The sequence below is a fragment of the Manacus vitellinus genome, unplaced genomic scaffold, assembly GCF_001715985.3.
Source record: "Manacus vitellinus isolate BGI_N305 unplaced genomic scaffold, ASM171598v3 scaffold_3_pilon, whole genome shotgun sequence".
Classification (NCBI taxonomy): Eukaryota; Metazoa; Chordata; class Aves; order Passeriformes; family Pipridae; genus Manacus; species Manacus vitellinus.
This window is the reverse complement of record NW_021940535.1, coordinates 19,711,369-19,728,729: the sequence shown is the minus strand read 5'-3', so window position 1 is coordinate 19,728,729 and position 17,361 is coordinate 19,711,369. Positions and strand designations below refer to the sequence as shown.

Below are 17,361 nucleotides of genomic sequence, written 5' to 3'. Positions count from 1 at the left end.
TATAAAAATATTAATTAAATTCAAACACCAGGAATTGATTTAAAGAACGGAAACGAAAAGAGAGGGTATTTACATTCCATAACCAAGGAATGTAGAACTTACAGCTTCTTACACTAATTACAGTTTACAGATATATGTGTATACGTAAAATGCACACCTTGTTTTATGATTAGGCAAAGAACAAGTGTACAGATAAATGCATGTAGTTTATCAAATACATTCATGTCACTGAGAAATTTTGCTTCTTCATTGCCTGACTCATTTTACTATTGATGACACAATGTATACCGCTATTGTTTCAAGTAGATATTATTTTGTATAAATACATAAACGAAAATTTCTTTTATCACTATTACTAATATTAGTGAATACTGCTCTGCCTAGTACTCTGCCATTTGCCACAGTGAGAGCCCTGACTTTGTGTGTGTATATATATATTTTTAAATAATAGTCTTACATTTACCATAACCTCTATACAACTTTTCATTCTCCAATTATAGTTTAGATATGTATATATTTTAATCTTAGAACATCCTGAACTGTTTCCTTTAACAAACAAAAAATACCATCTGTTGTGAGAATGCACATGAAAGTATACTCAGATTTTAATTATACATCTCATGGCAAAATGCATTCAAGAATGGGTCTGGGGACGGACATATAAAATATTCCAAAACCAGACAGCAATGATTTCTTCCGCATGACTTGGTTTCTGTAAATGAAAATGTGCGAGCTTGGGATTTGTAAAATCTATGACTATCACCACTTTTTTTCAAGTTATAAGGAAAAATATTTGCAATACAGTAAAATTTCACATAGTAGCAAATCAGTAATTGAATTTAATTATGTTTACATATCACTCAGTGCTTCCACTCTGAAAAGAAATATTTTCAGGAACTGAGTATTGTAACTCAAGGAACTTCCTAATCAGGAATGACCTAAGGGCCAAGAAGATGAAAAAATAATCACAGTAATATTAGGACAAATTTTAAAAGGCATATGTGAAAAATAACACTAGAAAAATGATAAATAAAAATACAACTGCTCAACTTCTACAGATAAATGACATTTCCCTTACTAATTACAAACTGCTTTTTTATTATTGATTGAATTAAGTGTTGAGAATTAAGAAAGTAATCTGTTCAATCTTTTATTATAATTATAATTTAGTTGAAAGACCTTTCGGTTTCTTTTACCTTCTCTTTGCTTCATACAGAAAACTACTTTAAATTTCACACTGTAGTATATCTCTTAATATCTTAATTTAGAAGAGCTTTTCTTCAATGATACCAATAAATCTCCAAGATTTAATGTTCAACTAGATTTTCTCATTTTTTACTCCATGAAAGCTGTATTTTTATACATTTAATGTATGTTTCCACACATTCATGTTCAATAAACCTGACATTTACAGTAACCAAAATCAGGAAAACACTGTATAACATATATCACATAAAAATGTAGACTATAAATTTATATAAAGAAATTTCTTTAAAGATCTACATACGTTCTTGTCACATCTTGTTCAATCATTGCTCGAAGCTCTTTATCCTGGAAAAATTTATTCCAAAGACTCTGAAATAAGGAAAAATAATTGTATGAAACCTAATACTTAAAGCTTGTAAACTACATCAGCAAAGTACTGTACAAATATTAACTAATTAATCCTCAACATTCCTGGTAGATAGGTGTATCAATATTATTACAGGTGATAAAAAATGTTGGTGCTCAGCATAACATATCTGAGAAAGTCAATTTAGATCAGAGCTAAAAACATTCAAGTTCCTGGATCTGTGTTCTAGGCCCATTCCATTCGCTCACTGGCTTCAGGTTTGTGAGCTACTGGTATGGAGGCCTACGAAGAATATTTAGAAAGGCAGAGTAAACTCAAACTTGCCAGAACCAGCAACTCAACCGAAAAAAATTCAGTTACTCACTCTAAGAAAAAGGTCCATAACACCATTTCTCCTATGAATGTACGGACTTTATTGGAAGCTGCTATAATATCCATAATAAGATATTGTTTGAAAACAAGCTAGTTTGTTTTAGTGGAGGTAAAATCAAATAAGGAATGTATGATGATCAAATACGTATTATGAACATGACATCATTCTAATACATAGCGAAGATCAAGATTGGGCATTCTAAAAAAGTTCTGATAGGGAAAACCACAGTGTTTAAAGCTCACTGCAGTATAAAAAATATTAAATAAAAGAATGCAAAGTAGGTTTAGCCTCTTCTATAGCTGTTTCTGTGACCTTTTCATCCTCTTTCTTTCATTTCCGTGTTTTGTTTAAATATGTTATAAAAGCTAACCTGAAAGAAGTCAGAAAATGCTGTTAATTGTACGCTCCATAAAGAGTATTGCAAAATGTATTCTTTATTGTAAAGGGATGGTAACTTGGCCATATGGATCAAAATACAGAAAGAGCAAAATTTATACTGGTCTTCATGTGGATTAGGTTAGTTTTCAGATAGCTTCAGCACCAGTGAATGAAATACTGTACAAAGGGAGTGTCTACAATACTTCAACAATTTTTTGCTTCCCTTCAAACAATTCTTTGCCATGGTGGTTTATGCTCCACAGAAAGCAAAGAGAAAGTAAATTACTGTTATCTAGTGAGAGGAAGGTAAAACAGAAAAAAGGAAAATGTTAATTATCTTCTATATTTGTGTTTCAACTAGAAAAAACCCCCAAACTTTAAAAGCATTTATATCCTTCACAATGTCTTACATAAAGTATCTCACAACTATTTTCATGCAGCTAGATCACACTTGAAACTCCCCTGTCCCTGCTCCAATCCTGGTCCTTTGGAGCAAAGGATGAAGGAAACAGAAGCTGCCTTGCAAAGAGGAAGGAAAACTTTGAATATGCTGGATGGGTATAACATCAAGTCATGGTAGAGGCTCAAAGGCACTTTGTTCTTCATTCCTATGTCTGATTTGGCCTGTAACTTTGTTTCACAGGTTAAACCCCTCCCACATACTCTGACATGTTAACCTTTGTCTTCTACCTCCTAAAGACAACCACAGGCAGAAAGAAGATAGTATTACTGTGTAAAATCACACACTACAGCAGAAACACTTTAAATCTTCTACATTTGACACAACTTTCTGTCCAGCTGGATGCAAGAATAGTTTGATGACGTGCACAGTTATACCAGCTGCAGAGCTTTCTCCTCCTAAATTAAATAAGAAGCACAGTACCACACTACAAACAAAAGTATGGGCTTCTGTTTGCGGACAAAACAGTAGTATCACCAAAGAAATCTGACAGTCTTTTCAGGTGTAAATCTCTTAAATGCAGACTCTTAAATGCAGCTTCATGGTACTAGGTTATCTTAAAAATTTGATAAAAAAGAATTTCGATGATAACAGAGAAGCTTACAGATATGTGCTACAAACTACTTGAAAAACTTTTCAGGTATAACAAAAAGCAGTAAAATACCTAAAAAACCTCCAAGGCTAAACAGTCTTCCAGAGGAGGGTGCTTCACTATTTGCTGTTAATAGCATTCACTTCATATTGACTGTTTAAACACTCCTTAAACTAGAGACATTTTATGTATAAAATGAAAACACACAGTGATAAAAAGCACATCAGTTAAAGAAAGGATTTGCTGTGAAACTGTACTTATAGTCCAGCACTGATGTTTTGTTTATCACAGTCTGCCCTGAGAAAAGCCCTGAAAAATCAGAATAGTAACATAGAAATGAGCATTTCTAGTTGTTCAGCAGAACCTGTGAACCAATTGTTAACACAAGCCAGTTTGGATATTTAGGAGGGAAATCTGCCTCCTAAATTAGCACCTGCCGTTTTGCCTACTTCAGCAAGAACTCCCTTGTGTCAGTATGAAGATGATGAGAATTTTAGTAGTATGTGTTAATAGAACCAAGGGTCAACCTACCCCCTCGTCCTGAGAGAGTGGATTGTTGATTATCAGGTCCTGTTGTCCTGCTTTCCGAGGGTTTGTAATGTGCTAGGTAAAAACAGAAAAAAAATCAAATCTTCTTCTGTTATACTATAAGTATTAATATCTATGTCAAAGTATGAGAATAGAGTTTTGTACCAACTTACAATTTCTTTGATCTTATTGTAAGAAGTTCTTAAGTCTGAAGTAGTTTTAATCCATTGACTTCTATCTTGGGGTAGAACCTCTAGAAATAACTATCAGCAAAACAAAATAAATTCATTAAATTTCATCAATTTTACATAGCTTTTCATATAAATCCTACCAGATAGCATACACTGTCTCAGAAAGAAAGAGAAAGCAAAGACCTATAAAATACTCCTGATTTTAGTACTTTCCCATCCATCAATAAGTAGCTAGAAACAATAGCAGTTCTATGGTGTGAAATAAAAGCATTAGAATTGACTGAAGCCACAAACTCAAGCTTTGTAAATTGCTGTAATTTCAGTAAAGTTGATTGAGACTTCCAAGGCAGACACAAAATGGAAAGAGATGAAAATAAAGATAGAAAACTTTATTTACATAACACTGATGACCTAATGCAAGGTGCTTAAAACCAAACATGAATGTAGAGCAGAAACTATGCACTGAGATACACCCTACCTAAGAAAAGAAACAAGTTCTAGAATTCTGCAAGACAGTTAAGTCAACTTTGCGTCCTTGAGAATGCCTACATCTCAGATCTTTCATATGTCTCTTTAAAAAGGGTTAGAAATAAACACCCATTGGAAAATACTATTTAATTGCATATGAAACAAGGAAAAAAACCTGTATTTTCTTGCTTTTTAAATGTTTTCATTTGCACATTGTAAGGTGCTAAGTGACAGTAAATACTGATGAACAAAAATTTCCTAAATTACTAAAAAAAACCCTTAAAATTCCAGAACTTAACAAAAATATAGATAATATTTTTAAAACAGAGCTCTAACCCATATTGGGACATGTAAATAAACCTGCCTTATTTCTAAAATAAAACCACTCCTTGATTTAACTAGTTGACAGTGAAGGACTTGATGCTTTTGTTAGTTCAGGGATTTGAGTTATGACCTCCTAATTTAGAAGCAAACTGGTAAAACAATGTTTGTGGCATATATTCATATGGCTTCCTGAATAAAGTATTTTCAATAATTTGAAATCAGTTCAATGCTACATCCGTTTTAAATTTCAATTTTCCACTGTCTTTCATTCATATACAAAGAGTATTTTATATTTCTTTTTTATAGGTCACTGTGCCAAAGTGATGCTTGAGAAATTCCAAGTGAGGTAATTTAAATGATCAGAGTTAACATACAGCAACTCTACCAGGGAAAATGTTCTCTACTATCATAATTAGTGCACAACAGAAGACCTGATGACAGTGCAACAAAATTTGTTTGGACTTAGTATAGCATTTCAGTATTAGTTTGCTTTCCTTCTCTCTTCCTTCCCCTGTAAATAAAATACAGTAAGAGACTCCCAAAGACCTGTTGTGTTTCTAGAAGAACTGGCGTCCCTCTCCATCCAGACCAATCCAAGAGGAGTTGGTCTTAATTTTCTCATTTCACTGGTAAAACCTGCTAGCAAAAGCATCAGATTGATTTTAAAGAAGTCCTGCATTCCACAAAAAAAAATTTTTTAGGCAAACTTCCTTTCTATTTCCAGCGCGTGACTTCACCGCACAGATACTGAGGAGAGATGGTTGTATAGCACTCAATTCTAAACATACCACCAGCACAAAGGTATTCTTCCCTAGGAATCATTTCCTATCACCTGCAATTCAGCTTTAAAGCAACTTGATGTGGTTAGCAAATGTTCTATGAATTATAAAAATGAGTAGGAAAACATTGGGATGAAGTCTCTTGGAAAATTCATGATTCTTTGCATCAATAATCTTCCAGCACATCAGGTAATGTGTTGATATATTGCAACCACAAACTGTAAATAAATATTTTCTCTTCTTACCTTCCAGCAAACACTACGGAACCTGCTGCTTCTCAGCTGCCCATTAATCCCCTTCAGCCGTATAGTTGCCAAGTAATTGTTGTTTACAAATAGTTCTTCCCATTCTTTACTGCAAAAGCAAAAGGAATGAACATTTAAACAAAAAAAAAAGCCTTAGCTGATTTAAGGACTATACGACACTACACAATTTAGGATAAGCAGAGGAAAGGAACTTTTTTAAAATGTATATATTTAGTTGTGTACCACTTCTAAACGCATGGTTGTTTTTTTGGACACATTTCTTCTTTGGATTTAATGAATATGTAGATCGCTATAATTATGCCAGCTACTGAAATTCATAATGTCTATGGAGGCTATTCCATTTCCTCTAAAATGTTGGTACTGCAGTTCAGTGAATAAACAAGAAAAATGAATATTAATATAAGCACATTCATGTTTCAGCTGTAGACAAAGAAGTACCTATTCCAAAAATATGCAACAGAAAAGTATACTGTTGACTGTATTAGCTCTTCACATGACGTATTTGCTTAAATGAACCTTCTTTTCTTCTTAATGTCAAGCTGGGCAGTTAAGCATCATAGAAGATGACTTTCTTCAACATTTAGTGCTATTTACTGTTGAAATCACTTCTACTTCTTTCTACATGATCAGTTTTAAAATTTTAACAGGTGCTAGCAAATTTAAAAAAAAACATCAAAAAATTAAAAAGCCTCACTGTATAAACTGTTAAAGGCAAGCTTGAGTACCTTGCAGTACCTATGGCTGACTAGATAAACAACCTAAATATGCCTCCCAGGCATGCAGGCACCAGGGGCCTAACACCTGTGCCTCATTAATATACAAGTAAATCTGCTCTAGTGGGAAACAATTGGAAATTAATTGTCCCAAACCATCTACTGAGTTTGAATAAAAGAATTAAACCTATATTTCCTGCACCTTCTACTGAAATGAATCTCAAGAACAGTATAAGCCATCTAATAGTCTTAGTAGCCCAAGACTTGCTCACAGACTTTCTGCAACCACTCTAAAATCCAAAGGGCAATTTCAAGGTAAAGAGCTGGGTTATGTACAAGGAAATGTGTTTCAGATTTATTTTCGATGCATGTCCTTAAGGTGAACATCTCCTTCTCTCCTTGTCACATGGGAGACTATTACCTCTCCCTGGGAAAGGAGTAATGAAACCAGGAAGAGGGAAACTACTATTATGACTCCAGGCTAAGATCTCATCAGATTTCCTTCACTAAGGAGGGTCACAGAGTGGGTTATACCAAGTACTAGCAAACTTTGGTTTTGCAAATTGCCCATAATATATGCAAGATGAAGTTATATAGTTTTCAGTCTTTTAAGCGGAATTGTGAGAGTGAGGTTTTTAAAACGTAATTATAAGATAGAGTCGCTGAGAATCATTGAGGAATGGACTTGGCTAGCCAGGAAATAATGATCATGTTTCTCTGTGACAGGAGCAACCTCACAATCTAAGCCGAGACCAAAAGTGTTGTGTTTGTGAATGTACCACATTTCAGCTAGGAACATCTTCTAAAAAAAAACCCAAATAAAAAAAATAGTGTGTTTACTTCTGGATCTTGATTATTAATTACTTTGAAAAGTGAGGGTAAAGATGACTAAGGCTGTGATAGCCTGCAGGGCTTAGGGCTGCCCTTAGCTTCTCCCAAATGCCAGTATCCCCAAATGACTGAAAGAGTAGCAAGTTGTTCCAATGGTAGGGGGGCAGCTTCCTTCATTCACCACATCCCTCATTATCCAAGTCAGAAAGACTATCTGGTAACTTTTGTCTCCCTGTCTCCCACACATCCTCATATTCTGCAGGGAGCTGCCTGCGACTGTTTACCATGATTCTGTCTCCTTTAAATACAACGTATGGTATATAGCAGACACAGCTTGAGAAAAATCTGGGCCTTTCTTTCGCAGTCATTTATACTTCAGTAACTACAGTATATTATGCCTATCTAAATAACCCTCCTGTTTCTATCACATATCATATTCTTCATTTGCCATTGTAAATTTTGTAGCATCATTGGCCATTACAACTACTGCCAAGCTGCCTCCCTAAGGTAGCTATGTTTCAAGAGTGACACATTCCCCTGCACACAAACAGGTCAGACTCTGAAGCTATTCACATTGTTCTCCAAGTGGATGACATTCCCACAATGTCTTTGAAAATGCCGGTGTGTCAGCTGAGTTAGCAAAAGGTTTCAGCCAGTGTGACTCCGAAGAGAAAGAGCAGAGAGGAAAGAAACTCTTCAGGTTATTTTTCTCACCAACTGCTGGATGCGATTGCTACACAGTAAGAAAGTAATTTCAACACTTCTGAAATTGTATTAGGGCAGATATTACGCCTTTTTTTTTTTTTTAATTTGTAATGCAATTCCGAACATGTTTTGAACCAAATTACATTTAAAACAGCCAAAAGAAATTTGGCAAGATCATATCTCCTCTGCATTCCCCCTTGGCTTCTGGGATCACTAAAAAAAAGTTATAAGCAACTGAAAAAAAAATTATTTGGAAGCTGGAATCTGCTTCAGTTTTAGTAGAGCTGAATGATACTTAAAATCCTTTCTGAACAGCATTCACTAATTCACATCTCAAATATTCTGAATGAAGGCTAATAAAATAAGCTTTACAATTCTAGAGATTGCTTTAACAGTGGTGACACTGTGTAATATCAACAAGTAATCAATTCTAAAAAGATAATATTTAAAATTATATAGCCCTACTATGCAAAATAATAACTAAGAGCCTTGTTAATCCAGGATTGCAAAAAACCCATTGGTCAAAGTGAAATGAGCAATGAAGCCTGGAACTTGAGTCTGCCACACCCCATTTGCTTTACTGAAGTGAAAGACTTCAAGAGCCAATTGGAACCACCTAAACTATGAATAAGCACATGTAACTGTTTTTAATCAAATTAGAAAATAAAATGCATAATCAGGTGTTAATACCACCTTTAGGTTGTACAATTAAAACAAAGGTAAATGTTTTCTGATTATTTTATAAATATTTTTCATTTTAGATTCGTATTTAACTATTCTGTCTAATATTCTATTGTACATGTTGTAAATGTATATATCTATTATTCATAATAATTGATACACATAATATAAGACCTGTATGAGGAAAAAATTATTGGATCAACATTTCTTTAAGAAACTTAATTTCTCATGCTATATCTATACAATAACTGTCCAATGTAAAATATTTACTGGCATGAGTTAGGGACAGTTGCATGACTTCAAAGTGGGAAAAGTGCTCAATATGTATGAATGGAAAAGCAGGCAAATCAATGGAAGGGATGACGGTTGCAGATTCGTTCTGCAAGATTTGTTCATAGTTCTCATCTGTTCCTTTCCATCTTATGAAACATACACTTATGTCATACCCACAAAAGTTTAAATCTCTCTGCCAAAAAATTTTAAAGCGTGGTCTGCTGTAATACACACACTTTCTTTCTTATAAGAAATGAGGTTGACCTCTGAGCAAACCATATATAAAAGCATATTTTTCTCTTTCTTTCCAACAGGAAATGATTTGTGGATATGATTCTTGTTAAGACAATTACAAACATCAGATTTTCATATATAAAAGTTTAAAGATTTGGAACAAAAATGTCTCCCTCAATTGACTATTAGAAGGGAGCACAATGAGCAGCACTTTACATCAGAAAGTCTAAGTAAAATTTTATGTGCACTTAAATACCATTTTTGAAAAGGTATTTGTATACCTAAGGTCTAGCATCTTAGTAAAGACAGTGAGCTGGTGCAGTGTTGGAGAGAGGTAACAAAGAGTTTCTTCCACTGATAGGCAGAAGCAGAACATCCGTCTCTGGCTCTGCTGCTAAATTTCAATCTGCAGCATAATGGCAAAACCAATACATCAAGCATAGATATGTAGAAGAAAAGAATGACAGCCCACCTAAGCTCCTTTCAAAATAAACACTCTGTTCAGAACAGGAAGAAATACAGTTGAGGAAGAGTGGTATAGCATAGACAGTAATTACTGCTGCTTAACTTCTGCATTTACCTATTTAGAGGATAAAGCTGGTGATATGCAAGAATGCAGATCCTGTTGAAGTTTAAAGCTAGTGTAAGAAGTATTTTTGTACTATGATGTTCAGACAACACCAAACTCTGTGGAAGACAATCAACATCATGGCTGGGCTTCGTGAACGAAGATTTGGGGAGGGCTCTACCCACGTTTGTTACAAGCGAGTTGGTGGCTAAAAAGGCCAATACGAGACAGACAAGTCCGGTTGCAAAAGGCACAGCAGAAGGACTCCTTAGGTGGTAAATTCTGCAAGACATGATTCTTTCTGTGTTGGTGGAAGACACTAAAACTCACAGAAATGTAAAAATGTGAACAGCCACACTAAACTATAATATACACCACTGAAAAAGGGCAAAGATTCAGTTCTGTGACTGCAGGGGCTCAGGTAAATATTATTGTCCAAAACTACTTCACTTTCAGGTGAAATTGCAGGTAGCAAAGAAACCAGCATCTATCAGGTCATTAGACAGTGTGTATCATTATTTTGTCTCATTCATTTTTAAAATATTCCATGTCAAGTTCTGAAATCCTTTTTTGTGTCCATGATGAACCAAGACCAATTTAATACTTACAACAACATTTAGATAACAAAGAATATTTCTCAGTCCAAAGCAGAATACTGCAATACTAACGAAAGGTACGAACATTTGCATACATATTTGAGATTTCAATCTAAATCTCAAGCTTATGCCACTCTCTACATGAATATTAAAGGATAAAATGGATAGCCTCATAGAGATCCAAAGAAAATTCTTGAGCAGTGCTGCTAGTATTGGCAAAATCATCTTAAAATAATGGTGTGTGTGCTTCCAGAAAAGCCAATTTCATGTTTTTATACTGTTTTTTGTTCATCTTCAGAACGTGCTTTTTAAAATGTTGAGACCCAAACCTGGCTCCCCAGAGGCACTCAATGAAGCAACAGGCTACTGAGCAGGGCATCAGAAAGAAAACAAATTATCAAATTATTGTGTCATATGTTTTGCAATATGAGGTATTTATTGATAGGAACTTTAATAAGTGAAAGTAATATCTACATTTAAATAGAGGCAACAGTTCTTTTCAAACATACTGCATAAATCCAAGAAACATGCAGCATTTGTATTATTTATTATGCCATAAAATCAACAGTTGAGAAAAAAGTGAGGTAACTGCCAGGAATGTAATAAAGACAGAGTTAATTCTATAAAAACAAAGGGGAAAAAAACAATTGAAAGGTATCATCAAGTAATAAGAAGTAGAATTTCTAAAAAACATTTCTGAAACACACAGATTTTTATTTGCTACCCTGAAAATCCACTTGACAGCTTTAATGTGAAAGCTTACCAATCTGCTTGGAAAATATATGTATTTTCCTCTGTTTCTCAAAGTCCTGCCTCAGGATACAGGGCAGAGCTAACAGCCATGTAAGTGTGAATATGCATGGTTGTGTTGCTGAGAAGCTGAACATTCAAAAGGCATATTTTTCTAAACAGTTCAGGTTTCATCTACTTTTGGCTGACATACAAAAGGTTTTTTTTGTTAAAAAAACTTTTTAACAAAAATTAAAAAGGTTCGCATGAAGAAAGGTAAAATCACTTTCTTAAGGCAAACATTCCAGCAAATACTTAGTTATTAGTTAGCTATGCTCTTTAAGCTACTGGCATGTTTGTAGTACAGTTCAGGGAACTGAAATAAGGTTGCAGTGGCAGCAGGATGCTTTGCCACCACGTTCCCTAACAGTACTGAGTCCGATGCAGAACCCCGAGATCCCCTTCTCCATGTTCCAAATTGTCCACTTCACCTTGGTGGTTCTCAGTCAAAGATCCAGGTTTGGCCCTGAGAAAGCACATAATTTCCAACCCTTTAATGGTTTAACTTTCATAGAAGAATTCTTGTTACAGCCATTTCAGAGTCCAAATTTCACCAGCTTGTTTTCCTCTACTCATTACTTTATGCATGCATTTACAGAATGGTGAGGCAAAATGTAGATATTATGTTCAATTATTTTTATTTTTATATTTATATTGTAACTGAGTTTGCTAGTTGCATGGTCAAAGCTTTCTAGTTTAAATCTCCTCAACACCTTTGAAATCCTTTGCATATACACAAAGAACATTTACTTTCTACTTCTCCTGACTATAGTTACCTTCTGCTGTTTTACCTCTTGCTAACTCATACCCACAGCTAAGCAGAGCTCTGTGAATTTTGTGTGTTCACATGCATGCAGCCTTGTTATACAAAAAGACAGGCATTCTTTGAGAAAAAGGAAAGTTAAGACCTTCCTACAGGACATAACAGAAGTTAAAAGCTACAGCTCTACAAATCACCCAACTAAAAACCAGATGTAATAGGGAGAGGGAAGATACTTGCATTGTGGTTACTCACATCTTTATGGCAATACTTAACAATAATGCACCCAAGTTCAAAACTCGGATGATTTTATGATGTGCAGGGTGACAAATGCAAAATTCTAGTCAGTTAATTCCATCTTAATTTTGTAAATCTGTCCGTTTTGCACGCAATGAGATAAGAAAATGAGTGATTTCATGAGTGAAAACCATGTAGATTCACTAAAAGCAACTCTTTGCTATTTAGATTTATTTTAATTGTACATTACTTAAAAAAATCTTTTATCTGCAAGCTTCTTTGGATTAAAAACTAATTCTTCAAACCTGCCATCTTCCATTCAAGTTTTACATACTGTTCTAAGTTGTGGGGTTTTTTGATTGCTTGCTTTTTATAAACCAAAATGAAATCACATATCAGATGTATTTTGAGCAGAGTGCAGAAAAATCACAGTATCTGGTTTAACCTTCAGTAGTTCAGTTACAAAGCTGTAGTACACAATTCTTTAATACAAAATCCCACTGAGCTCGTGGGAGCACTGAGGTAGTACTCAGAACAGAACTGATCCTCTCCAGGTTCTCTTGCTGCTAAACACAGACAACTCAGTTCTGTGACAAATGTTCTTGCTTTTATGTCACTGTGTATCTCATGAACTAAAAGCTAATGCCAACATAATTAAGATCTTAAAACATGTACTTAGCATCGAGAAAAAATTCAATGCCATTCATCTTTCAGTGTTAGTCAAGTTTCTGCAAAGAGAATGTGAGTTCTGAGTTTTGAATGAATAACAATGAAGTTCACTGCATTACTCAGACCCACTGACCTTCAGAACTTCAATAAATATTTCACATTCATTATTGCCAGATTTCGTGTTAGAAGGCAGAAATGTGAAATAGTTTTGGGGCCAAAATGAAAATCTTAACAGCAATTCAACAACAGCCCCCAAAATTGTTTCCCTTTCTTTCTCAAGTTTACTGTGGGACTAACGATGCTAGCGAAAGAAGAAAATCTTTTCATAAAAAGAAGAACAAAATACTTCTGAAATTTTTGCCGCCTGATATTTCTGACCTCATATGCTATGCTGCTCATGCTATCTACTTTAGCACTGAATTTTGGTTTAGAAAATAGTATTTTTCATGAATACAGACCTTCTTTCTTCTGTTCTTGCCACAGATGTCTCCTCCTGACTTAAAACAAAGTAATTCCATTTTCAGGGGTTTGAATAATAGGGCTACAGAATGGTTGAGGTTAGAAGGGGCCTCTGCAGGTCATCTGGTCAACTACAGCCAGCTGTCTAGAATCATTTCCAGACAGTTTCTGAATACGTCCAGTTCCAGACAGTTTTTGAATACAGCCAAGAAGGGGGATGCCCCAACCTGTGCCAGTGCTGTCACCCTCACAGTAGAAAAAGTCCCTCCTGATGTTCAGATGGAACCTCGTGTATCTCTGTTTGTGCTCACTACCTTTGATCTTGTCATTAGGCATCACTGAAAAGAGCTTGTCTCTGTCTCCTTTATACTCTCCACTCAGATACTTAGAGACTTTGAAAAGATCCCCTGAGCCTTTTCTTTGCTAGGCTGAACATTCCCAGCTTTCTGATCTTTTCCTAATAGTAGAGATGCTCTAGTCCCTCCACCAACTTAGTGGTCCTTTCCTAGACACTCTCCAGCATGTCCATGTCTTTCTTGGAATGGGGAGCCCAGCACTGGACACAGTACTCCAGATACAGATTACAAGGGAAGGATCACCACCTCTGATCTGCTGGCAGCGCTCTTGCTAATGCACCCCGGAACATCATTAGCTTTCTCTGCTGCAAAGGTGCATTGGTGCCTCATGTTCAATTTCACGCCTATCAGGACCCCTGGGTCCTTTAGCCAGCCCTCAGCACACCAGCTGCTTCATCACCTTTCCTGGCATCAAGGTGTGGCTAACTGGCCTAGTTTCCTGCATCCTTCTTGCATCCTCCTGTATCCAACCTTCTGGAAGACAAGAGTGACATTTGTTTCCCTCCAGCCCTCAGTCACATCTCCGAATTGCTATGATAGTTCAAAGACCATTGAGAGTGGAAAAGAAATTCATAATGAAGAACACTTTAAATATTAGTAAGGGAAAATATGGCATCAATTGAATATGGTATCAGCAGTATACATGCCAATTTTTGAGTACAACTGAATAAGAGTAAACTAAAATTTACACTTGCTTTCTATGCAAGTTAGAAAGAAACTACCATTCTCTCTTCCATGGTCTCTCTTCTTGTACTAAGTCTTTCCTTTTCATGACCAATACACTAAAAAAACCATTCTGCCAATAAAAGATGTTGGCACTCAATTCTTCTCTTCTGATTCTCTGTTGAAAGTATCTCAAGCTTTAACTAATTTTGTTAAGTTTACTTTCCCCTATCACATTGCATACAAACAAAAAGCAAGTCTATATTATCAGTTTTACTTCTTTAGAAAGTAATGTAATTTTCATTGGAAAAGTTAAAAAAATCCACAATTTATATCTGTTGAAATGTTTGTATCTTAGAAAAAGTAAATTGCATATACGTTTTCAGTTCCTTAATGACAATTAAGTCTTCCTTGTCTTATGACATCATTTGCCAGTTCCTGAGGACACCAGGCAAGGAAGATAGAGAGGATCAGCTGTGGAAGGAAGTAGTAAATAAAAGAAATTTGACAAGACAGAGATGGATATTATGTAAGTCTCCTTAAACAGGAAAACAAAGGAAAGTAATTTTAAAAAACTTCAGAGAAAACCAGAAGTCTAAGCTCGCAATAGGTATGACAGTAATCTTCTAGGATTTGGAGAAAAAAAACTTTGGAGGGAACTTGTGATCAGTGCAAAGAGTCACTGTCTCTTGCTGGAAAACAGAGATTTGCAAGATGGAATTTCTAACGACATCACAAACGTGGACAAAATGAGAGTACTGGCACAGAATACCACATCCAGAAAAAGATTCTTAGCACATTACAAAGACAATCTCTTAGAAGAATCACAAAATTCAAGGAGAGAGTTTACAGGCTTTTAGAAAAAAAATCAACCTCATACTGAAAAGGCCTCTTTGCACATAAATGGCATCAACCAGAACAGCATCTAGCAAATGGTTTGAGGTAAGACAAAATAAACATGGATACCACTTTTACTACTTCCTCGTGGAAAGACAGGAAGGATTCAAGCACTGAGAATTCTCTTTACAGACTGAAGGTGCAGTGCCAACTTCACTGCTTTGCCTTCTGTTCCCAAATTTTTGTACTTCAAAATATTTGAAAAACCCAATAGAAACAAGCTTGTTCTTTACAGGTCTTGATTATGCAAGGACACACAGTGAACAAAGTTAGGAAAAATAAGATTATAACTGCACAGGGGTGGCTTAAAATTAAAACAATAAAGTAACATCATCTGTGTATCAACAAGACCAGATAGGCTTGTGTAGATGGAAAATGGCTGCTTCCTAATAGATTAAGGCAAATTTTTCCACAAGGGGGGGCGGTATATAAGTTGTATAAATCTTTGCACTATGTTTAACATAGAAAGATGGAGGCTACGTAGCCGTTTCTGCCTCAACTGCCAAGAAAAGCCACAGCTCAAAGAGGAATCAAACTGGTTTCAGTACCCACTTTTGGAAAGGGGTAGAAATAAGGAGGAAGAGCTTGCACCCCTAGCCATTTTTCTTCTGTATGCTCAGTATCAGTCCTGCAGTTGGCTGGCACACAAGAAACACGCCACAGCCAGCAGGACCACATTGCCTTTTTGCAGCAAGAAAGGAAACATCTGGTAAGCAGAATCTGTAAGAAGTCAGGGGAAGAAAATGGAAATGGAATACTAGATCTTCTGCCTATTTGAAGTATGAGCAGAAGGTGTCTACATAACCCAGAACTCTGAGCAATCATCCCTTGTCATCTAGTTCAGGTCACACAGGAAAGAACTGTATTTTGATACGTGGTGTAGAAATTAAACTTATATACATGTGCAGAGATGTATTAAGAAACTATCCAGCACAGCAGTCATGGGTCTCAGAATCATAAAGTAAGTTAACAACATGACTATGAAAAGTGAGCTTTTTTAGGGTATATATTTATTAGAAGCAGTATTAATGTATGAATCCACCTTGGAAGAAAATAAGTGTCCTTGAGATGTTAGATTCTATCAGCCAAATTGAATGTCTGCATCAATGGCTCTCCCTAAAAGTCATAATTAGGTCATTAAAATATATTTAGAAAAATAGCCTGTAAAATAAAGTTAAAAAATACTCACCTTCATTTTATTTCATAGGTCACTGTTATACCATCTAATAAGATAATTAAAAACATGCAAGCAGCTGGTACTGAGGCTAAACAGATTAATGTAATAGTCTGTAGTCATATGTGCTGGCAAGGGGTTCACCTCTTTGGCGAGGAGAAGGTCAGCTGCCCTTGGGAAGGGAGGAGAAAGACAGTATTTCTGCTTTTCAGTGGCACTGCATTGCAGATACTGAAACTAGAGACCCACACCTATTTTTCTTTTCCCTCTTGGTGAAGTCCGGCCCATTGGACATCCAGAAAAGGCTTTAACCGTAGCAGTAAAAAAATATGGTAGATCAGAACTCAAATATTTTCCCTAAGTTTCTTACAAATTAAAGATGAAAGTTACTGTATGTCTAAATCCTTGTTCAAATGTTTCAAATAGTGAACTTCTAATTTTGATGATATGGTTCTAGGAAATAATTTTCATAATTTCTTATTAGTAATGCTTTCTCCCAAGTCCACAAAGAATAATTCCATCAGACCCTAAAGACCAGTTAGAAAATTTTCTGTGACCTGACAGGACACATTCATAAACTCATAGAATATTTAGAAATACGTGCCAGTCACATGTGCTTTTCCCTTACATTACTTACAAACTTTATGACCTAATGGGAAATGCTCACTATCTGAACACGTGAAGCATTAAATCTGTGCCATGATCAACACAAGCAAGAGTCACAAACTATAAGGTGACACCATCATATTAAAAATAAAACCATACAAATAGTTCTGGAGCATCATAAATATATCAAAGGATAATGATCTGTCATCCTTTATTAA

The 17,361-nt window shown here is 35.4% G+C and overlaps 1 protein-coding gene across 3 annotated transcripts in view; it reads right to left on the bottom strand.

Annotated features, from left to right (window-relative positions):
• Positions 1-17,361, bottom strand: part of TBC1D5 (TBC1 domain family member 5) — a 289,772-nt gene that overhangs the window by 137,415 nt on the left and 134,996 nt on the right. For all 3 annotated transcript variants that reach the window (XM_018075719.1, XM_018075718.1, XM_018075720.1), the window contains 4 exons: positions 5,912-6,020; positions 4,078-4,167; positions 3,908-3,979; positions 1,508-1,575 (listed from right to left, as the gene is read on the bottom strand). In XM_018075719.1, the coding sequence (XP_017931208.1) occupies positions 1,508-1,575; positions 3,908-3,979; positions 4,078-4,167; positions 5,912-6,020 (339 nt within the window). The remainder of the gene's footprint in view (positions 1-1,507; positions 1,576-3,907; positions 3,980-4,077; positions 4,168-5,911; positions 6,021-17,361) is intronic.